Here is a 23575-nt window from a genome sequence, read left to right as displayed (position 1 = left end):
ACTTTTTATATATATATATATATACTTTTTTTATTATATTACATTAGTCACCATACAGTACATCATTAGTTTTTGATGTAGTGTTCCATGATTTATTGTTTGCATAAAACACCCAGTGCTCCATGCAATACGTGCCCCCCTTAATACCCATCACCAGGCTAGCCCATCCCCCCACCTCCTTCCCCTCTAGAATCCTCAGATTGTTTTTCAGAGTCCATAGTCTCTCATGGTTCATCTCCCCCTCTGATTTCCCCCCTTCATTTTTCCCTTCCTTCTCCTGATATCCTCCATGCTATTCCTTATGTTCCGTAAATAAGTGAAACCATATGATAATTGTCTTTCTCTGCTTGACTTATTTCACTTAGCATAATCTCCAGTTCCATCCATGTTGATGCAAATGTTGGGTATTCATCTTTTCTGATGGCCGAATAATATTCCATTGTATATATGGACCACATCTTCTTTATCCATTCGTCTGTTGAAGAGCATCTCGGCTCCTTCCACAGTTTGGCTATTGTGGACATTGCTGCTATGAACATTGGGGTGAATGTGACCCTTCTTTTCACTACATCTGTATCTTTGGGGTTAATATCCAGTAGTGCAATTGCTGGGTCATAGGGTAGCTCTATTTTTAACTTCCTGAGGGACCTCCATACTGTTTTCCAAAGTGGTTGTACCAGCTTGCATTCCCACCAACAGTGTAAGAGCGTTCCCCTTTCTCCACAACCTCTCCAACATTTGTTGTTTCTTGCCTTGTCAATTTTTGCCATTCTAACTGGTGTGACTTTTCACTTTAAAAGCAGAGGTCACTCTTGGTCATTCTTTGCAGTGAGCTTTTTTGATGACAAAAGTTATTTCATTGACTCTGATAACACAGAGAAGTCATCATTCAGGAAGCTTGCCTTTAGGGAGGGTAACCTGCACTGCTTCTAAAAGTTGGGAATTTTCCTCTTGATTCCATGTAACCTATACTTGATTATAGGTTTGATTGGAAGTTTATAAAATTCAAACACTTATGAAGATAAACTTTTGAATTATCAAGAGTACGTAAAGAATGTAGAAAACACAGACACAGATGGGAAAGAAGTTAAAAGACGAGTATAATACCCCATCTGGAGACACTTCCTGGTCTACAGAGAAATAAAAAAAAAATTGAATCATGTTGTCTACGGTTCTGTATTCTACTTTACCAATACCATACCTTGGAGACTGTTCCCATGCCATTAAAATTCTTCTGTATTTTAATCGTATGGATCTACCATAAATTAACTCAAGCCTTTCTTTGTACATTATGTTTATTATTCACTTTTCACTATTATAAGTATGTTGAACAACTCAAGCATAGATCTCTCTCTTTTGTTTCCTTAAGATAATTCTGAAAACTTTGTTAATGATCTATTTTTAGAATACAAAAGGAATCTAGAGATGAATGCAAATTCATCACTTGGACCTTTCCTCTGAACTTACTATTTTTTTTTATCATCAGGTCTCCAGCATTTTCAAAGAGAGCATTAGCTGATTGTTAACCCAAATTCAGTCTAAAACCTGCAATTTTCAATCACAGCTTTAAAAAACCACCAGTTTACATTTCTAAATTGCAACACGGAAGAGAAGCTTGCTTACCAGTCACTGAAAAGTATTTTCTGAGCATATCTTTTTTTTTTCTAGAGAGCTTAATGTTTGAAGTTTTCACATTTGCAATTATGATTAAAGCTATCTCAACATCAAAAAGAAGAGAAATTTTAAAAGTAGTCCCTACTGCAAACTGGGTTTTAGCCAGTCATAGAATAGTCATAGCATGTCTGGGGAGAGGCAGACCCTTGGGGGGTCCCCTCTTTGCCTCTCTGTCTCACACACACACCCCTGAGAAACTCAGTAACACAAAAAGTGTCAAATGCGAAGGGAATTTAATGAGTCATATAATTTTGGTTTTAAATGGAAAATCCATTCTTCTAGTCATTTTCAGTAGTTAGGAAAGCAAACATTAGCATCATGTTTGCAGTGAGGTCCAAATCAGGTCACCTAGCTGATATCAAACGTTCCTCGGGATGGACCATTTAGTACTACTTTAGGGGTACAAGGATCCTAGCACATAGTAAACTCTAGACCAATCTCAGAATCTTCTCCAGCCCTGCTTGAAATTGTCTCCGTCCCTGTAAATTCCTGGCTCCTAGTTGGACAAGGCTGTTTCTATCTAACCTTCCCATCCATCCTCATGTGTAGGCTCTCCAGTACCTCCTTTACGCTCGGCAGGTGTCTCTATGGTTCAGGTACCCCACGTGCCCTACCTTACCCGTGTGTTGTTTCCTCCATCTCACTCATAGTTGGCCTGAAGCATATTCATCAGTGAGTTATCTACCTTCAGAGTAGCTGGACTTCATCTGGTTTCTGAAGTGTTTGAATCTGCCTTAGTTTTGCCAGTGAGCAGGTGACCTCAGAAGTAGGCACCATTTTTCCCTAAAACATATCTGTAACATATGAATTCCCTATGGCAGCCAGGAATAGAAGTGAGCCTCTTCCTGTTTCAAAGTGCTCTTTATTTTGGGGCAACCCACCAACAATGAGACACTTTAGCTCAGGGTGTGACAGCAGGCATCACCGGAGTTCGGTATACAGCCATGCCCTCCTGAGGTCTGTTAGCAGATCTGCTTCCTCAGTTTCTCTCTGTAATACATCGTTTAGATCATCTTCAATTGAGTGGTCTTTCAGATTCCTGTCTTTACAGCATCAAAAATATTTCAAACACACATTAAAGCAGACTGACATAATTCCTTCCAAGGAAAAGAGACCTATCATTTCAGTCCCAGAAAGGCTTTACATATTTATTAATTCAAGGAGAAAGAAATGTAGAGACTCAGTGTTGCCTATTTTAATAGTCAACAAACCTTTCTTTCATCACTTTGCATTGTAACCATGCTGTTGCAGAAGTGCCAGCTTCTCAATCTCGGTGGCTGGCTACTCTAGCAGTACAGAGCTGAGGGCTAATGACATCAAAGTGAGAAGTTCACCACAGTGGCACAGAATCTATTTCCTTGTGCCTCAAGTAAGCAGTGGGCAAGGAGAAAGACCGGAAGAGAAAGGATGGATCTGCATCTCTACTACTTCAAGAAGAGCAATTCAAAGACTGCCGTATTCAGACAGTGAACTGATAGCACATCTCTGCAAAGAAAGGGTGTTACCCCTGTCTGTGTGGAGTGTGGAAGTAGGACCCAAAGGAAAACCAGCAATTACCATGTCTTTAATGAGTAAGCCCTAAATAATCTGTCCTATTTATCATCTGCAATATGACACATGGACTAGTCTTAAATGGCCCCTTTGAGATTGACCTGACCTTTCTGGACTTTGTATCATAGGATCTCAATAACTCTCCTGAATTCTGTGGAAGTGAATTGTATACCAGTCTCAGAGGGAGAATTTTCTTTCCTTATTTGTCTGGGTGTTTGAGCACTTTTTAAGTATATTACAAAGTAATCTTCAATGTAATTCTTAAATGTCTTTAAAGCCTATTTTGGCATACTTTACCAAATACCATAGAATGAATCATACTCTACAGCAAACCCCATATATTTGGTGAATGTACTCCAATGTGGAAATTCTATAGGGCCTCTGTTTAAGTAGCTTACCCTGCAAGGGTCCTTTGAGGAACAAATGTACATGGAATCATGGTAGAGAGCTCGCTGCCATGCTCTAGAACTTAGGGGGTTTATTAAAACTTAAAATTGAGCTAAATTAATCATCACAAATATCAGTTTTAAGCTAAGCAAGTTTTGTATTTCATGAAGTTTTGTCAAAATGCCCATCCAAAACTAAGGTATTGGAGGCAGGCTAATGGCAGGAGAGGAGTCAACAAATGCTTTGCAGTCAAGCATTAGTTGGTACCCTGGTTCTGTCTCTTACAGTTAAAAATGTTGTAAAAACTTAATTTATCCCAATTCTCAGTTTCCCTCTTTGTAAGCTGGGGTTAATAATGCTTATCTTTCAGAATTTTGAGAGAATAAAAAGATACTATGTGAAGAATAGCCAGCACAGTGAATGGAATAGTAGGCACTAAGCAAAGAATGGCCATCGGAGAGTGATACGTGCTGTTAAAAAGAGCAAGTCCATTCCACATTCAGTGCTGAAGTTCAGTGCTACTCTTAGAAATGAAAGTCATAAACTTATCTTTACTACTACTATGAATACTATGATAGTATTCATGTAGAATTTATTTGTCTCTTGAATGTATTTATGAAGAGAAATGTTTCTTAGTCTACTCAGTATATTAATCTGGTTAACATTTATAACATTTAGCACAATCACTTTCTTAAAAACCATCAACCATCCTGCTTAGTCTTTTTTTTAAAAAACTTGCTTATTGGGGCACCTGGGTGGCTCAGTCGGTTAAGCGGCTACCTTCGGCTCAGGTCATAATCCCAGGGTCCTGGGATTGAGCCCCGCATCGGGCGCCCTGTTCAGCAGAGAGCCTGCTTCTCCCTTTCCCTCTGCCTGCCGCTCTGCCTACTTGTGCTATCTCTCTGTCAAATAAATAAATTTTAAAAAATCTTTAAAAAAAAATAAAAAATAAAAAACTTGCTTATTTCCACTCACTTCGAGGATTGTAACTTCATTTCTTTTGTAACTTAGGTGATATCAGGATCTTTTACCCCTCATATTGAAAAATTAGTATCAAAAGACCATCTGAAATTGATAAGATTTCCAATGCTAACAATTTTATTTTGAAATTAGGCTTCAGAAGTCTCTAGAAACAGAGGAGCCTCTTTACTGGCCAGGCCAGGACACAGCCTAGTAGCTGCTATTCGAAGCCAACATCAACATGAGTCATTGCCGCTAGGTATGTATCATGTTTTGGGGACCCTGGATACCCAATAGTTGGCCTTTTTTTTTTCTTGTCATGAATCTTTTAATATTCAGGATTCTGTGTTTTCTTTTTCCTCCCCTATGGTATAATCTACCCCTACCCTTTGCTTCCATCCCCCTTGTGCCCCTTTTTCCTTTCCTTTCACTCCTCAATTTGACCTTCCATCTTCCCTTTCTTCTCTGCTCTCTTCCAGACCCTCATCCCCTTCTTCTTTATTCCATTCAGTGATTTGTTAGCCGAGTCCAGGAGAGCATAGTTTAAATGAAGTGATGGATCTTGTTGCTATTAGATGCAGTTTTAAATTTAGAACTTCTTTCCCAGGTGTGCATGGGGATAAGTCAGCATAGTCTTCATTCCTAACCTCAGTTACCTCCTGAGGTACATGCCACTCGTATCAAAGGAAGTGAGGTGAGAAAGCCCAAATGGATGTGGATACTTCCATTATCACTACTGGGAAATCAACCTTGGCCAAGGTTGTAAGGGTCAAGTGCTCAGAAAAGGATTTCTTTGAACTCATAAAGAATTTTTTGCCATAAATCTATTGCAAAATGACCAAGAGAAGTCAGAAGGAAGAGAGTACAACTCCCCTCATGGAAGAGCTATTTTATTCTCCTTCACCTGTTCACACAGGGATGAGTTAACACCCAGTTAAGTTCCTGGAATATTAAAGATAATTAACTTAGATCTGGTTCACTTTGGGTTTGGTCTTTTAAAAATGATAATGCTATTATGTCACAGGAAAAAAACCCTCAAGAGCTTACATTTTTTTGATGAGTATGCTACCCGCCCTTCAAACTCCTGTGTTAATCCTGGTATCAAGCAGCCATTTTCCAACCACTATAGAAATTATCTCTGGGCCGAAGACTCAACCACAACTTGCACTTTTATCTGTTTCAGCATATAATGACAAGATTGTGGCATTTCTTCGCCAACCAAACATTTTTGAAATGCTGCAAGAGCGTCAGCCAAGCCTGGCGAGAAACCACGCACTCAGGTAGGGGCTTGTCCCTCACCCTCGAGCTCTAGGTCTCCCCAGCTGGTCTTCCAGGTGGGACAGCACCTCTGTGGAGAGAGAGCAGAAGCTTATGATGTGTTTTGTTTGTGTATTTAATTATGTCTTGAATACTTAAAATGAAGGATCTCTGAAGTGTCACAATCAGAGATAGCCCTGTTGCCAGGTTATATATTATTCATATGATGTTATTATGATTTCCTTTGATTCGGAGGGAAGCACAGAAAAAGTAAAATATCTTTCATCAAAAAATTACTTATGTAAAGCACCATATAAATTTTTTATTCAAGAATAATTAACATTAATTAATGTTATATTAGTTTCAGGTGTACAATATAGTGATTCAACAATTCTATGCATTACTCAGTGCTCATCATGATCAGTGTACTGTTAATTCCCTTCACCTATTTCACCCATTCCCTCACCCACCTCCCCTCTTGTAACCATCAGTTTGCTCTCTATTGTTAAGGGTCTGTTTTTTTGTTTGTCTCTTTTTTTTCCTTGCTTGTTTGTTTTGTTTCTTAAATTCTACATATAAGTGAGATCATATGGTATTTGTCTTTCTCTGACTGACCTATTTCACATAGCATTATACCCTTTAGATCCATCCATGTTGTTGCAAATGGCAAGATTTTATTCTTTTTTATGGCTGAGTAATATTCCATTGCATATATATATTACCACATCTTCTTTATCCATTCATCTATGGATAGATACTTAGATTGTTTCCATATCTTGGCTGTTATATATATGCTACAGTAAATACAAGGGTGCATATATCTTTCTGAATTAGTGTTTTCATTTTCTTTGGGTGAATACCCACTAGTGGAATTATTGGATCATGTAGTAATTGTATTTTTAATTTTTTTAGGAACCTCCATACTGTTTTCCACAGTAGCTGCACCAGCTTGAATTCCCACCAACACTGCTTGTGGGTTCCTTTTTCTCCACATCCTTGCCAACATTTGTTGTTTCTTGTGTTTTTGATTTTAGCCATTCTGACAGGTGTGAGGTGATACCTCATTGTGGTTTCGATTTGCATTTCCCTGATGATGAGTGATGTTGAGCATCTTCGCATGTGTCTGTTGGCCATCTGTATGTCTTCTTTAGAAAAATATCTATTCATGTCCCCTGCCCATTTTTAATTGGATTATTTAGGGGGTTTTTGGTGTTGAGTTGTATAAGTTCTTTAAATATTTTGGATATTAACCCCTTATTGGATATATCATTTGCAAATATCTTCTCCCATTCACTAGATTGTCTTTTGTGGATGGTTTCCTTCACTGTGCAAAGGCTTTTTATTTTGGTGCAGTCCCAATAGTTTATTTTTGCTTTTGTTTCCCTTGCCAAAGGAGACATATCTATAAAGATGTATCTATAAAGATACAGCCAATGCCAAAGCAATTACTGCCTATGTTCTCTTCTGGGAATTTTATGGTTTTAGGTCTCACATTTAGGTCTTTAATCCATTTTAAAAAATTTTATCTTTAAAATATCATCATTTAGTGGTAAACCAACTATTAGATGAACATATTCAAAAATAAACCAACAAGTAAACCAAAGTATCATGTGTTCTAACTACTTAAATCTTACTGTCCATTAGTGTCATTGTTGAATGAGTGTCTCTGAAACTGAATCACTTCATTTGGAAAGGATAGCCCCCCAAAGTGAACTTAAATCCCACTTTCTCTCCAAGATATTCAGGTAACTCTCTGCTTCAGTTGACTACATAGCATCTTGGAAGCTGGCTGTACCTGATGGTTAAGTGTGTCCCCTTGCAGTTTGAGTTCTTGCTCCAGCTCTTAGAGACCATCGATCTGGGCGTGGTATTCAGCCCATATATACCCTTGATCTCCTCAGATACAGAGTTACCATGTGGGCACTGTGGAGATGCTTTTATAGGTAGGTGTGTGAAGGATCAGGGAAGGTGGGTGGGAGTGCAGTCACTGACTACCTCTGACTCCTCATCTCCCATTTGGTGGTCTTTTGAATCTAGCTGACAACTGTAGTACTCTGATTTGACTTCCTCGGTGAATCACCAACACCTGAAAATATAGTGAATTTGCTGTTCAAATTCCTATTACTCCTGTCAGGGTAGATCATTCACTATTCTCCCCACACACACCCACACACCCTCACTGACACCTCTTTTCCCTGCTTTTTACTCTGTGTGAATTAGAATCACTGTCCTCCCCATTGCCGGATCTCCCCGCTTTCCTCTTTCTCTGTCTCCACATCCAAACACCTGCCTCCTCACTTTGTCTTCCAGCCTTTTTTTTTTTCTTCCCTATCATGGTCTGTGTTTGGGTGCTCAGCATTTCCCTCCTGGATTTTGTAGGGATCTCCTAGAAGATGTCCCCTAGATCTAGGACAGAATTACCTTCTTACAGCACAGAATAAATCATCTGACTCCTGGCCTTCAAAAAGGCTTCCCATTGTGTGTAAAATAAAGTCAGGATTTCTAAGCACAGTTTCCATGGTCTCCGAAGTCTGGCCCTAACCTAACTCTCCATCCCATGCTAATTTTTTCCTTCTCATATCTTCCACCTCCACCAGTCTTTGTCCTCTCCTACTTCTTCCCTCTCGGGAATGGCTTTTCTCTTAAGGACCTCTCAACTCATTTTAAAGGCTCAAACCAAATGCAAAGATTCACTGACCTAGGCATACTTCAGTGCTTCTTTTGCCTTGCTTGATAGCATTCCTTTTTTGTCCTTTTAGTATATTTTTCCATTATCTCTTGAATGCTGTCTCCCTACAATATGTAAGTTCCTTAGAGCAGGACCTTCTGGTCTTTGCCTTTGTATCACTCTCCCCCTCTGAACCTAGTCCTCTACTTTGAAGATGAGAAACACTAATTACCTTTAGAGTGAATGAAAGATCTTTAGCATGAACAGATGAGACTTAGCATGAGTGATTGTCACTTCCACTTCTGTTCAACTCTGCCCATTTTATTGCTCTGGCACAGAAGGGCAGTGCCATACTCAGTCATATGGATCATTTATTTGTGTGCTACTCTCTGACTCATAGTATATCATAATTTAAGGGAATTTCCAAAGGATTTTCAGAGGAGTTGTACTATCTGAAAAGTTTCTGAGAGATTGCTACTCTTGAACATTTTTTATGTTATGATTCTATTACTAAGTAATGAGTTCACAGCTAATTTTTTGGAGGAATTTAAACTCACCAAAGGCACTAGAGTCTCATTTAAGTCATTTTAAAAGTGAAAAATGTAATCCCGTGGGTAAAAGAGCGAAAGTAAACTATTTTCAGCGCTATTGCATAGTATCACATTATAACAAAATTCAAGAAACTTTCAAGGCTTTGTTGCAGTGCAGAATTATACAATTACAATTTTCCAGATATGGGGGAATTTGGAATTAAGGCATCTTGGAATTGGAAAAAATCTTGGCAATTATTTAGTATAGAAACTAATAGCTTCTTCTTTAAGATTATGGATTCCTTTAAGGACCTGTAGGCCCAGGATGAGAACCCAAATATCTCATCAAAAGCAGAAGGCCCACAGTAACTAAGAGGCTATGGAATTAAAAAGGGAGAACAACAAGAGGAAGAAATTGCTCTTCAGGGAGTCGGGCTTACAGGAACCAGGAAGCCAGGCCCTACTGCTATAACTGGGCCTGTGCTTGCCCCTGGGTGTGATGTGAGGGTGAGTCAGCTCCATTTTAAAGGTCCAAAGGTTGAAAAGAACACCTTCTTTCTCCATGATACTGTTCAGAGGAAGAACTTACTGCTTCCTCCGTGGTCTCCAAGTGGGGCTGTGACCCCTGTTCCACCATTGCTATTCTCAGGGAGCCATGGATTCACTATATTGGGTCCACAAAGCCAGTTTCTGGGTCAGAGGGCAGAGGGTGAGTCCTCAGAAAACTGTTCAGCAGACAACAGTGAATCATAAGGAAGTCACATGTGGAAAGGGAAGATGGAGGCAGAAAATCCAGAGGTTAATGACATTTGTTCACTTTAAGGGTCATGGTAGCAGTTCTCATTCATTCATTCTTCCTTCAACTGGTGCTTTTATTGTGCCAGGATTCTGAATGAGAATTGCAGCAGGACTGTGTATGCAGTAGCAAAGCAAAACAGACTACTTTGCATGGTATTTGCTATCTATTGAGGAAGGCAGATGATAGACAAGTTTGACTTTTTTTTTTAAGCCATATATAGCTATAGAATGTGTTAAAGGCCACAAAGGACAAGATCAGAATTCAGTGATAGTGATAAAAGAACGTCAAGGATTTCATTTGGATATCAAGTTTTGAGGTCTTGGAGGCCACAAAAGGAGATGTCAAGATGTCAAGGAGGCAGGTGGCTCTACTGAACTGAGCCCTGGGGAGAGTTTTATACTGGAGTTTTCCTGGTGGGCAAGGGTATATGTAGGAGAGGCATCTGGCATTCTAGCCTTTAGAGATCTTTCCCAGTTCCAGTACCTTTGGGATTGAGTCCCGGGGGCATTTGGAGGCCCCCAGACCACTGGGTCTGCATGAAATTTTATACACATGACAGAAAGTGCAACGTCCTGTGGAGAGCCACTGAAAGTCTCAGAAAACTGTGCTTGGCTTTCTGATACATGGATGTGGTTCATGTAGGTGGTGGGATAATAGAACCACGGCAGGGCAGTGCCACTTTCTGTGGGCACTTTCCTGCCCTAGTAGAGTTGACCCCCTTTGGACTTCATTTCCTCAGGGACACTGGGAACAAAGGGCAATCCCTAGAATGTTCTCCCTGTTTTTCCTCCAGACAAGGAGACCAGGGGCTTACCCACATATAGGTCCCTTGGGGCAATAGGATGATCTGCCCCAGGGGCAGTCATTGGGAGAACATAAATTTGAGAGTCCTTTGTGGGGCTGAGTCAGTAAACCAGGGGAGCAGATCCACAAAAGTCTTCCAAATAAGAGGTCTGTGAGGTGGTATCAGGATTTAGAGGCCAAAGCTAAGGAACATGGAATTGAGAACATAGGGACATGAAGGGAGAAACAGGTGGTGGAGGAGGCATGGTGCTTGCACTCTTGGCTGGGCTTCTACAACCTCCCTGCAAAATGATGTGTGGACGGTCCTGCTCCATTTTTCAAACCCCCAGTCAGAGAAGACACTATGAGCACCCCCAGGTTTTGGCAATAGCCTTTACTGCAATGATACGCTACCTATACTGAGAGGTTGGGTCACAATGCATTTCTCTGTTTAATCTTATTTTGTGTATCTTTGTAGAGGCCAAAAAGTTTCCCTTTTAAAAAATACACACCCCAAAAGGTCAAGTTTATTTTATTGTTGCCTGAAAATATGCAAGTAATGATGAAGATTTGGGTTCACATTATTATAATCAGAGAGAGGAAAAATTTGTATCTGCAGTATTTTTATAAATAGATTTTTTAAAAAGTCGTACATTGGATGAAACTGAGTATAGGGTATACTGGATGGCTCTGTATTAATTTCCTACAACTACATGTGATTCTAAAACCATCTCATAATAGGGGAGCCTGGGTGACTCAGTCATTAAGCGACTGACTTCAGATCATGACTTCGGCTCAGGTCATGATCCCGGGGTCCTGGGATGGAGCCCCGCATTGGGCTCCCTGCTCAGCAGGAAGCCTGCTTCTCCCTCTCCCATTCCCCCTGCCTGTGTTCCCGCTCTCGCTGTATCTCTCTCGGTCAAATAAATAAATAAAATCTTTAAAAATAACAATAAAAATATAAAATAGTCTCAAAATAAAAATTTTAACAAAAAAGAAAGAGTTAAATATTAAAAAATATTAAGTCTTCTCAGATTTCTGTGGCATCTCTTCAAGAAAGGGAGGAAAATTTAACTTCTTTAAAGCATGCATACAATGGAATGATTCTTGGTTGTGGGGCATTTATAATATTTGAATGTCAGAGAATCAAAGTACAAAGTTCATTTGATCAAAATAAATGTTATATTTCTCTCTAGATTCATTGGAATAATTTGTCAGGTTGGAGTTGGAGGTCATGAGAGAGATCAGAATGCAAATTATAATTAAACAGAGAAATTGATGCCTGTGCTCAGACTGACCTGGGAGACTCTGGTATTCTAGATGCCAGATCCTCTCTTACCCAGTGTTGCATTGTACATTTTCCATCAGGCACAAGGTTTCTCAGGCTCTTTCCCCCCGTGGCTCCCAAGACACCATGAGCCCACAACAGTCCTCCAGCAGCTCTCCTTACCCAGCTTCACTCCTGACTGTCATAGCTATGGGAGGACCTACTTTTGTCGAGTTCTTCAGCTTCCATCCCTGTGTGATTCTGAGGATGGATGATCCCTTGTAGAGCATCATGGGAACCTGCCACAGGAACTTAAAATGCCACAAAATTCACTGGACATTAGAACATCGCTAGTCAGCCATATTGGCAGAGAAAAAAGTGAGTCAGAAAGGGATTTATTCCCTAGCTTATCTGTTGGTAATTCTTACTTTATTTCCCACATTATTCTAGGGAGAAAATCCATTACATTCGGACTGAGGGTAATCATGGGCTTGAAAAGTTGTCCTGTGATGCAGATCTAGTCATTTTGCTGAGGTAAGGGGCTAAACCTGAAACACTTCTTGGAAAGGCTGCTCTGGGCAGTCTTCCTCCACTACAGCTATGACTGAAACACTCACCATTTGTTTTAGAGGATTCTACTGACTACAACTAAAGTAGGGCCCCCACCCTTGCACCTGCTGTCCATTGCCTTCTTTACATTTACAACTGGGGTATCAAGAACTGTGTATAGCACTTGATGGAGACTCTATTAGGATTAATTAGGGTTTAAAATAACACTGAGAATTTGCATGCTGGCATGTGCCTATCTAAGTGAACCAAAGTGCTTTTGTTGCCTTGTGAGAACTGTAACCACTATTACCCCAATTCATAAATATTCTCTCATGGACAGAAAACTAACTTTTTTTCTCTCTTCTTCTTCCTTCTCCTCTGCTTCTTCTTCTTATTCTTCCTCCTCTTCTTTTTTTTCTTACTTTGCAGTCTCTTTGAAGAAGAGATTATGTCCTACGTCCCACTGCAGGCTGCCTTCCACCCTGGGTACAGCTTCTCTCCCCGCTGTTCACCCTGTTCCTCACCTCAGAACTCCCCAGGTAACTTGAGTATCTGGCATTCTGTCTCCTGTAAGTGGCCATCTGTGTTTCCACCAGATGAAGGTGGAACAAGAGCAGTAGTATATATGTCCTCTCTCCCTTCTTCCCTCTCAGTTTTCTGATTGAAAGCACGCTGCCAAAATTGGGTGTTGACAAATTGCTGCCTGTTTTTGTTATAATGCATTCTACATTTTTAAATAATTTGAATTTTTTTTTACAAAAACAGTTTTTCATGACATGTGAAAACTATATGAAATTCAAATTTCAGTGTCTGTAAATAGAATTTTATCGGACCCCAGCCAAACCTGTTTATTTATGTATTTTCTATAGCAACTTTCACACTACAACAGCAGAGATGAGTAGTAACGATGAGACCAGATGGGTGCAAAAGCTTAAAATATTATTTACTATCTGGCCCTTCACAGAAAAAGTCTGCTGACCCCTGCTCTAAATTGCTTTTGTATTCCAAGGTACTCTACAGGCATTTAGAAGGGAAGAGCCCTTTCTGAAACATTCTGCCTTATGACTCAGAATGTTATTAGATACCAGTTTTAGTAACTTTTTGCGAAGGTGTAAAGGAATTGCTCGGTGATATGGTTACTAGGGACCACCATAACATCCCCCATGAAGACGCTGAAGAGTTTTCTTACATGAGCAATTGTTCCCCTAGAGTTTTCTTTGTGTATTAGGATTAATTTACTCATGATACAGAAATTCTTTATAGGTATTTTCCATTTCAAATAAGGAAATGTATACTGAACTCTTTTGTGAAAAAAGAAGATATTGCTCCCGGTTCATCAAAATAATTAGTTTAAGTAAAATCCATACTCTCAAATGGGATCCAGATATTGGAGAGTTTTTCCTCAGTTGTTTGGTTTACAATACCACCTTGTTCAAAGTCTTGGTGGTAAACCCAAATTTCTTTTTATAACTTTAAAAGTAAAGGGATTTAGTTTTTAAAATCTAGTAGGTAGGTAACTGGGTGATAGGCAATAAGGAGGGCATGTGATCTGATGAGCCTGGGTGTTACATGCAACTAATGAATCATTGAACACTACATCAGAAACTAATGATGTACAAATCTGAAGGGGAAGAAATCAGAGAGGGAGACAAACCATGAGAGACTCTGGACTCTGGGAAACAAACTGAGGGTTACAGAAGGGAGGAGGTTGGGGGATGGGATAGCCGGGTGATGGGTATCAAGAAGGGCGCATGATGTGATGAGCACTGGGTGTTATACTTAACTAATGAATCATTGAACACTACATCAAAAACTAATGATGGCTAACTGAACATAATAAAAAAAAAAAAAACTAATGATGTACAATATATTGGCTAATTGAGCTTAATTTAAAAAAATGAAAGAAAGAAAAAGAAAAAAATAGTAAAATAAAAATCTAGTAGGTTTGTATCTCACAGCCTCTAAAGTCAGAGTCCAAGCTTGGCTTTTGAAGCCACTGGAGAAATTCACAAGAGATACAGAATTTAGCAGTGTGTTCCATCCCTCAGAAGGGATGTCTCACTCAGCATTACTTGGTACTGCCGCAGGTCTCTAAAATGAGTATCTTAGTTTGGCTCCTCCAAGTCATGTCACTCAGAACTATCTCTTAGAGGTAGTTTTGTTAATTGCTAAGATCTGTTTCTGAGTCAGTCTCTCCTCATCGTCACTTCCTCCAAACCAGTGCACCAAAGGCATTATTAAGGATATACAACAAAATTGAGATGCCCTGACCTGAGAAAAGGAGGATGAGGAGCTTTGCCCGAGCCAATGTCAGGACAGTCAAATGTTTCCAGTGCACACTTTTGGGGAGCAGAGCCTTCCATTTGGGGGCATCTATTGGCCTGCATAATGATCTGTCATTTTGTTGTATATATTGTCCCAGCCTGATAAAGTATCTGCACTTTGGTCCAAACATTTAACAGTAGAGTATGATTTTAACATCATTACAGGGGGGAGATATCATATTACAAATAGAAAAATAAGAGAGAATAAAGAGTTATTTGCTAAATGATAATTACTTGCATAACTTTTATAAAAGGAATCAACTTTCCTAATGAGGCATTACTAATCCCATGAACCCAAACAATCAGCCAATTCATTTTAATTCTTAATTCTCCTAGCTCTGACCATGGGGTCCTAGATTATGTAATCCAAATATTTTGATGTTAAATTTTATAATTCCCATTTTTCTAGACCTTCATGACATTTACCTGGGTACTACAGAAATAGCAAATTACAGATATTTATGCCAAAGGACTTTGTAAAGCATAAATTACTAGAAAAATACACAGTAGTGGTAATGGGCGTGGTGTAGTACCAGCAGTAATACAAGTCATATTATGAAACGTACTGCGTTCTACTGGGCAGAAAATGCTGCTCTCCTACAGACTTGTATTCTAGTTCAGCCTATAGCCTGAAAGCTGGCATTTCACTGAGGAGAGCTCTTTTCAAGTGGTGGCTGTTGGTTCCCTTACACCTCAGGTACTGGGGGGTACAAAGGTGAGGCTCGTGACCTTCATGCTTCCTTGCTTATACTACTCAGCTGTCTCTCCCCACCACCCCCAATTGCTGTCATCTACCGGCCTTTCTCTCTTTCTCAAAGACTGTGGTACCTGTCTCATAGTCTCACTCTCCTTCCCAAGTGCTTCCATCATCCTGAATGACTTCAACATACACAAGGACACCCATTCATTTCCCTGGCCTCCTGGTTTCTGGAATTTCTGGTCTGCAATGACCTTCCCCCCACTGCAACCACTTGTTCCCACAGTCATCTTCCCACCCCTGTTGTCATCTCTAAAATCACTGATTCAAGCATCTTACTCCCATCCAACATGCTTGTTCAACTACTCTCCCCATTGCTGTCCTTTGTCCTCATCAGGACCTCTAGTTCACGCCCGTCTCTCCTTTCCTTTCTGTTCTTCCCTTATCCAGCATAGATTCCACGGTTCATTTTTTTGGTAACATCTGTGCCAGTGGCCTAAACTCCCCAGTCCTCTCCATTTTGTTTGCAGAACTCTGCCCCTAGATACACATACTATCTGCTTCCTCTACATCTATGCTCAGGCATTCTTGGGCAAATTCATCTGACAGGGCAGATTACAAATATAAATTAGTCATCTCTCACCTCACCTGGACCTTGAACACCCAGAAGAAAACTCTACCACGTTTCCTAGGTAAACTTCTCTACTGCTATTTATTTTCTTTCTTTCTTTCTTTTTTTTAGAGAGAGAGAGAGAGAGAGCACATACAAGCAGGGGGAGGGGCAGATGGAGATGGAGAGAGAGAATCTTAAGCAGGCTCCACGCCTAGCATGAAGCCTGACACAGGGCTTGATCTCACAACCCTGGGATCATGACCTGAGCCAAAATCAAGAGTCAGACACTTAACTGACTGAGCCACCCAGGTGCCCCTCCACTGCTATTTCGAATGTTTATGCTCCCCTCAAACCTCTGTGTCTCTCCTGGCAAATGATGTCCCTTCTCCCTTCACTAAGAAAACTGAAGCCATTAGGTAGACATTTTCTCAAATGCCTGCTACCGATCCTACAAGCCTACCAAGCCTACCAAGCCTACCCCTCCTTCCACTCTACACCGGTGCATTAGAGGAGGTGTCTTCACTAAGGTCACCATGACCTCCAGACACACAGTCCAGTGGGTGATTCTCACATTTAACATTAAGCCACATTTGACATCACTGACGGCTCTCCCTCTTAAGTCACCCCTTCAGTAAGCTTCTATGACACTACAGTATGCATTTCAACGACTTCTTTGGCCACCGATGCAGACACATCCTTCACTTCCTACCATGCCCAAGACTCAGTCCCAGGTTTCTTCTCTTCTCTCTCTCAAACCGTGTCTCTTTCCAATTGAACATTCAAAAGCAGCACCATCGAAAGCTGAACTCGTGCTCTCCCCCACAAATTTGTTCTTCTTCCATTGTACCCCATCTCAATGACTATCACTGCAGTCCCTTCAATTACAAAATCTAAAGCCCACCTCTCCCTCATTGCCTATGTCCAGTTCATTGCCTCCTAAACACACCTCAGTTTATCCACTTCTCACCTCCACTGACACCACCCTAGTCCAATTTAAGCTTTCTAAACCCACCCCAGTCCTTTCATTTTTCTCTCCACTGCAGAAAGACTGATGTTTTCATAACTCAAGTGTCATCATGTCAGTCCTTGTGCAATGGCTTCCTATTGTGCTTAGTATTAAACAAAATTGTTTAGCAGAATGGACCTTATCCTGTTTGATCATCTACCCACCTCTCAAGCCTTGTTTTGCATCACTCTGATCCTTGTACCCTGTGCTCCAGATAAACTGGAGCACCACTTTCCATTCTGCTGCAGTACCTTTACACATGCTGACCCTCTACCTAGATTGCTCTTCTCCCAGCTCATCTCTTGTCTTAGTTAAATGGAAGCCTTTCCCAACTAATTCGGTCCAATTCATGCTTACTTATTCTTCAGATATTCCCCAGGGAAGCCTTCCTGAACTTGGCCAGAGTGTTCTGTGATATCAAAGAACTGAGTTCCTTTCCTTCATGGGTAGCAATCATCTCAACTTGTAATTATATTCTCCTTCCTGTGAGTTTGTTGGTATCAATCTTCTTTAGAATATTAATTCAATACCTGGAATATAGTAGTTATTGAAGGGGCAAGCCATGATTCTGGCCATCTGTAAAACCTGGAGAAGAATGTCATTTTTTCCACTCCTTTTCTCATTAAAATGTGTATAAGAATAATAAAGCATTCACAAAGCATTCTAAGTGATATAAAAACTCTCTTCTATAAAAAATCAACAAGTCATTATTATTATTATTATTACAAATGTTTCTTCTATGATGCAAGATAGTCTAATATAAATTCCTCAATGCTCTGGGCCCTACTGGACACCTATGTTTATTTTAGGGTCAATATAGTTAGAGAAGTATGACATACACATGTGTTGTCTGAGTTGCCTCATTACAATCACTTATAATATAAAAACTTACGCAAGAAAAATTTAGACTAGCTTGATTTGTTGATTTAGATTATTTAAGTACAATTAAGCCAGTACATATGCTCACCAAGGTATTTTTAAGAGAAATACAACTTGAAGTGGACTGGAAGACATAAATGTTTATTGTCATCAGAATTCATTTTTCTCTTTATTAGATTATTTCCATTTATTATAAAAGAAACTGAAAGTAATGGAAATCAAGGGAAACTTTTTTGAGAAGAAAAATAAGAAGACATGGGAATGTATCTCTGGTTGACCCTTCTTCTAACATTGCTCCACATATCAGTGATGACCTTCAGACCATGTGCTTCTCTCTGCAGGCTTACAGAGAGCCAGTGCAAGAGCCCCTTCACCCTACCGGAGAGACTTTGAGGCCAAGCTCCGCAATTTCTACCGAAAACTGGAAGCCAAAGGATTTGGTCAGGGTCCAGGGAAAATTAAGTGAGTGCTCCAGTGCTTGGTCACTGAATTCAGATGCTAGATGTTCCTATCCTTTTCTCCCCTATACCTTTGTGATACTTTTTGGAGATTGGATTGCATGGTGTGGTAACAGTTATGTTCATAGAAGGGAGGAAGGTTTAAAAAAAAGAAGCTGGGAAGAAAGAAGAAAGGAAGTTAAACTGGAAGAGAAGCAGGAAGGAAGGAAAGAGAAGAGAAAGAGAGAGATAAAAAAACAGATTTCAGACAAAGGCATATATAAAATTAATGGTAGACCTTTTCAGAAAACCAAGAATCTTGAACTAAATAAAAAAAAAAATTGTATATTTCCTCTTACTTACTCTTGGGACAAATTTAACTCATTAGTCAAATTCATGTATTCTATAACTTTGTAACTGAGGTCTAAGTGAATAGTTATATTTTTCCCCCTCTGGGTTTATTATTTTCATCCTTAAAATTTAAATCTAAACTCAGGAATCCAACTTAAGAGAGTCTTTGGAATTGATCGAAAGAATCCTAAAAGTAGTCGAATATGATGGAGTGCGTCCAATTATAAAAATGTACATGTTGTCCTTGTGCTCCCAGTGTTTTGAAAAGAGCATTAAAATAAATCCATTGCTGAACTCATGGAATCTGCACCTCGTTGGAGAGGCCAGGGAGTGAGACCGTAAGCTCAGGCACTCACAACTCATCTAGAACACTCTCCAACATCAGAGCTCAGAGCCACTACTCACTGCCCATATGGCTTCTCCCCAGGCTCATCATTCGTCGGGATCATCTGTTGGAGGGAACCTTCAATCAGGTGATGGCCTATTCCCGGAAGGAGCTTCAGCGAAACAAGCTCTACGTCACCTTTGTTGGAGAGGAGGGGTGAGGCACCAGCAGTTTTATGCAGACACCTCATTCAATGTGGGCAGGCCAGAGTCAGCAGATCTTGGTGATTTTTCTCAAGAAAGAAGAGGGTGGCTCTTAGCCTTTGCCCCAAGGTGATTCTGATCATGTCCTTCCAGGAGGCCTTTCTCTCTCCAGGTATTGCCAAGCTTTAGAATTCATGTTCTTCAAAAGCCCAAGATTATTGGCATGTGCTAGAGTCTGAGGTTACACACTTACACCATGCCAAAAATACACTAAGCCAAAAATACAGACTTAAGCTATTGGATCTTTACTTTCTCGGGTGATGTACACTTTTGAGTCTCTGATCAAAAAGCTCCTCCTCCTAGAGTGCACATATATAACTACATAGCAAATTGTTCATAACATATTAGTTATTTTGTAAAAAAAAAAAAAAAAAAAAAAAAACTATCTCAACAGTGGAGGACAAGCCTACCTAGGAAGGCATATCAGAAAAAACTTGGAAGTTTTTTCAATTCACACACATGTACTATCACGGGAAACTCTTTTATGCCTCTCAGAGCAAGGTCCTTCTTTTTAATGGGCCAGCTGTGTGTTTTATCCAATAGGTGTCATATGACTGAATAAAGGTTAAAAAACACTGCCCTAAGAATTTATTCATGGACATCTAGTAAGAAACATCCCTAAACTGCATCCTCATTTTCTACAGCAAATTATGCTCCCACAGGGATCCACTATAAGGAACAGAGGCTGTTCTCTGCTTTCCCTGTGCTGACTCTGAAAGAACACCCTAGCACTTGGATAGAAACAGGCCTCTACCCCCCACATGTAACGAGCTTCCTGGACCTCTGCTTCCTTTGCAGCCTGGACTACAGTGGTCCTTCGAGAGAGTTCTTCTTCCTTTTGTCTCAGGAGCTATTCAACCCTTACTACGGACTCTTTGAGTACTCTGCAAATGATACCTACACAGTGCAGATCAGCCCCATGTCAGCATTTGTGGAAAACCATCTTGAATGGTAAGATCTGGGAGGCTTGCTTTCTTATGTTTGAAAGTTCTGGTCTTTCTTAGTCAGAAGTCAGTAGTACTGACTTGAGCAGCACTATTTCTTGTTTAGAGCAGTGGGCCAGATATTAAGAGGTGTAATGAAAGGGAACAACAAAGCCCTAGAAGGAAGATTCTGTTAGTTTTCACTCAGAACATGAAATAAATTACTAAAGACACTGCAAATTTACTATCAACGGCAAATGGATGTAAGATCCAGTAATTGCCTTCTGAGGAAACACTAAGGTAAACAGACATAGATGAATGTTGCAATTCTTACCAAATGTTGAAAAGTCTACTAAAATTATAAGAGTCTTTGGCAGTATTCATGGGTTTGAAATGTTTTGACTGTGGACCAGTGGCCCTAGCACTGTAGACATCAGCTTCTGCATCTTACTGTGAAGTAAGTCTGCTGAACATCCTCCTGGCTTGAAAATCCATTATCTCTTTGGTTCTCTTTTATGGAGGCATCTATTACCACTTACTGAGATGTGTAAGAAAATAACTATCAGTCCATTGTATGCCATTCTGTGTGTGAGATTCCTCAGATACGGCTATTAGAAGTCTCCAGAAAGTCGCATGGGACATCTAGGATGCAAGCTTTTTCCTGCTGTGGCACCACCACACCTGATTTGAAAATTATTCCTACTCTCACTGTAGGAGCTCCTGCTGTTAAGAGGGAAATGAGTCCCGGAAACTGCTAATGTGGGTTCTTATTTAACATTGCTCATTTATGATGTGTTGTGATGGCTGCTGGGGAAGGGAGCTCCTGGGGTGATCCCTAGCCTCCTGGCTTAGAGCCCAAATGCCCGTATTTTGGTTTATAGCATCAGAATAACCCACCTCTGCTAAGAATTCCAGCTATTGCACATGACCTCTCTCTCTAAAAACTCTTAGCCTTGAAGTTCTTGAGCTGAGGCAGCAGTGTATCTGCATTAAGTGTTTGGCACAAGTGAAGAACCAAAATTTGCCCATTATTGTTCCTTTTCCTGTCATTTATCAATAAGTGGATGCTGAAGTCTATGAGGCAGAAACACAGAGGCAGGACAGGTGGAGCACGTAAGTGGCCATTAAGGGGATTTGTGGCCCTGAGGATTGAATGCCAGCTCTGACTTAGGTCACATCAGGCAGGGTTCATTCCAACAGTAGAGAGTGCTGTAGCCCCATGACACAAGAGTACGTACATACACAGATTATCCTTAATACGATCCCTCAATTGTCCCTTAGTTTGTGAGCATGACATTTAAGATGGTGTCTTAGAAGTCATGAATTACAATCAGCAATCAATGAAGAAATATTGTCATCAAATATTATGCCACATATGACTATGCTAAGGTGTTGTGTAAGGGGATGCCTTCATTAATTTAGCAGTTATAAACCAAACACATTCTATGTGCCAGGAAGACACAAAGATGAAATGAGCAAGCTCTTTCCCCCAAGGAGTGGTGGAGTGGTAATGGGAGCAGCACAGGAGTAGACCAAAAACTATGCTACAGTGTCTTAAAACCCTGTGTGTGTAAGCCTAGGATGCATATATAAGCCTGAGAATTGTATTAAATCACAAGGAAAATGTCTCACTCCACCCAAGGTAGGGGGTGGTGTGTGGGGAGTGAAGCCAGTGGATCTTACAAAAAGAGGGGATGATTATACCCAGTCTTGGCAGAGAAGGGGAGAGAAGATATGCTCAGGAGCCAAAATGGGAATTAAGAATTGAAAGGCATGAGAGGGAATGGAGGCTTCAGCAAGCAGTGTAGACATATCAGAGCAGAGAATGACCTCAGGGTTGTGATGGGAAGTGGGGCTGGGGACAGAAGAGAGAGGCAGATGGTCATACCCTATATGGAGAATACTGTAATTGGATTTGTGGTTTTGAAGAGTAAATCTTGCCATTGCATGGAGACACATTTGAGGAGGTAAGACTGGAAAGAGTAAGACCAGGTCTAAAGCTGTTGATGAGTCAAGGGGTTCAAACTCAGGCAGAGGTGGTGTCCAAGAAAGGAAGAGACTGACTTGAGGGGCATCTTGGAGGGAGAAGAGATTGAACTAGTTGGTTCACTGAAGTAATATAGAGGAGAGGGAGGGAGAGAAGCATAGTATATGTCCAGAGTTGCCTGGTTGGGTGGACTGATACTATTAGCTGTGATGGGAGTTATGTGAGGTAAACGATATTCAAAGATTTTATTAATTTATTTGAGAGAGAGAGAGCACATGAGCAAGAGGGAGAAATAATCTGAGGCAGACTCTACACCAAGTGCAGAGCCCAGCACAGCGCTCCATCTCACCACCACGAGATCATGACCTGAGCCGAAACCAAGAGTCAGATGCTCAATGACTGAGCCACCCAGGCTCCCCTAAATGATGTTTAGAGGAAAGATGAGGAATTCACTCTTTGGCAGGTAGTTTGCAGTTTCTTCAATAAGGACAGATTGATACATTATGTAACTAAAACTATGGCCCTAGTTAGCTGGAAAGCAGCTGGGCTAGAAATTGAGATTTGGGAGATGGTGGAGTGGCTCAACTTTGAGAGAAGATGAGAGCCCTCGGAGCTTGTGCAGAAGATGAGCAGAGCCAAGGCGCACAACAAGGTGGACAACATGGATGTGCAAGGCATGGGCAGACTCACAGGTCCCTGAGAAAGATAAGAAGGAGCAACCAGAGAGCCGAGCTCCTGGGAGGAGCATGACCAGGGAGGAACACCCTGGTGGGAGCAGAAGATGCTCAGGAGACACCTGCTGGGGAAGGGGGAGGCCGTCTGGAGAGGTGGAGGCAGAGGGGATGTGTAGGGACCCAATGTTTTGAAGGGAACCTTGCAGCCAAGCACATTTTAGTGCAAACATGGAGTAAGGCCACAGACAAGGGCCTAATGAGAAGCACAAGACTCAGTGGACTTGTGGCTTGCTACTTGAGAGTGGCCTCAGTCACCTTCCCCTGGGGAGGCTGGCTAGCCTGCTGCCCAGCCCCTGCTCTCAACCTGACTCGGTTTCCTTCTGCTCATCTCTGGCACTGCGGGACTGAAGACAGCTGTGTCAATGTGTAAGTTATACTTTATTGCAGTGAGGAAGGAAACTGTCAAACAGGGCTGTTGCAAGCATTAGCAGAGTTCTCTGGATGAATGCTTTATAAATGTCAAAGGCCCAGAAGTACCTACCCTGGAGGTGCTAACCAACCGCTGTCTTTCCAAAGGAAAGGGCGTGGGGACTTTCATCTGCTGAGGTGCCCACGCATGTTGAGTATGTTTGCTGTGCGGCCTGGACCAAAATTGCAGGTAGCTTTCTGAG

General features: G+C 40.9%; 1 protein-coding gene across 10 annotated transcripts in view; it reads left to right on the top strand.

Annotated features, from left to right (window-relative positions):
* The window catches only part of HECW1 (HECT, C2 and WW domain containing E3 ubiquitin protein ligase 1), a 430370-nt gene that overhangs the window by 361491 nt on the left and 45304 nt on the right, over positions 1-23575 (top strand). For all 10 annotated transcript variants that reach the window (XM_032430461.1, XM_032430464.1, XM_032430466.1 and 7 more), the window contains 7 exons: positions 4726-4831; positions 5756-5852; positions 12327-12410; positions 12855-12964; positions 18286-18406; positions 19160-19273; positions 20119-20271. In XM_032430461.1, the coding sequence (XP_032286352.1) occupies positions 4726-4831; positions 5756-5852; positions 12327-12410; positions 12855-12964; positions 18286-18406; positions 19160-19273; positions 20119-20271 (785 nt within the window). The remainder of the gene's footprint in view (positions 1-4725; positions 4832-5755; positions 5853-12326; positions 12411-12854; positions 12965-18285; positions 18407-19159; positions 19274-20118; positions 20272-23575) is intronic.

Source organism: Phoca vitulina, unplaced genomic scaffold, assembly GCF_004348235.1.
Source record: "Phoca vitulina isolate PV1807 unplaced genomic scaffold, GSC_HSeal_1.0 scaffold44, whole genome shotgun sequence".
Taxonomy (NCBI): Eukaryota; Metazoa; Chordata; class Mammalia; order Carnivora; family Phocidae; genus Phoca; species Phoca vitulina.
This window is presented reverse-complemented; position numbering and strand designations above follow the sequence as displayed.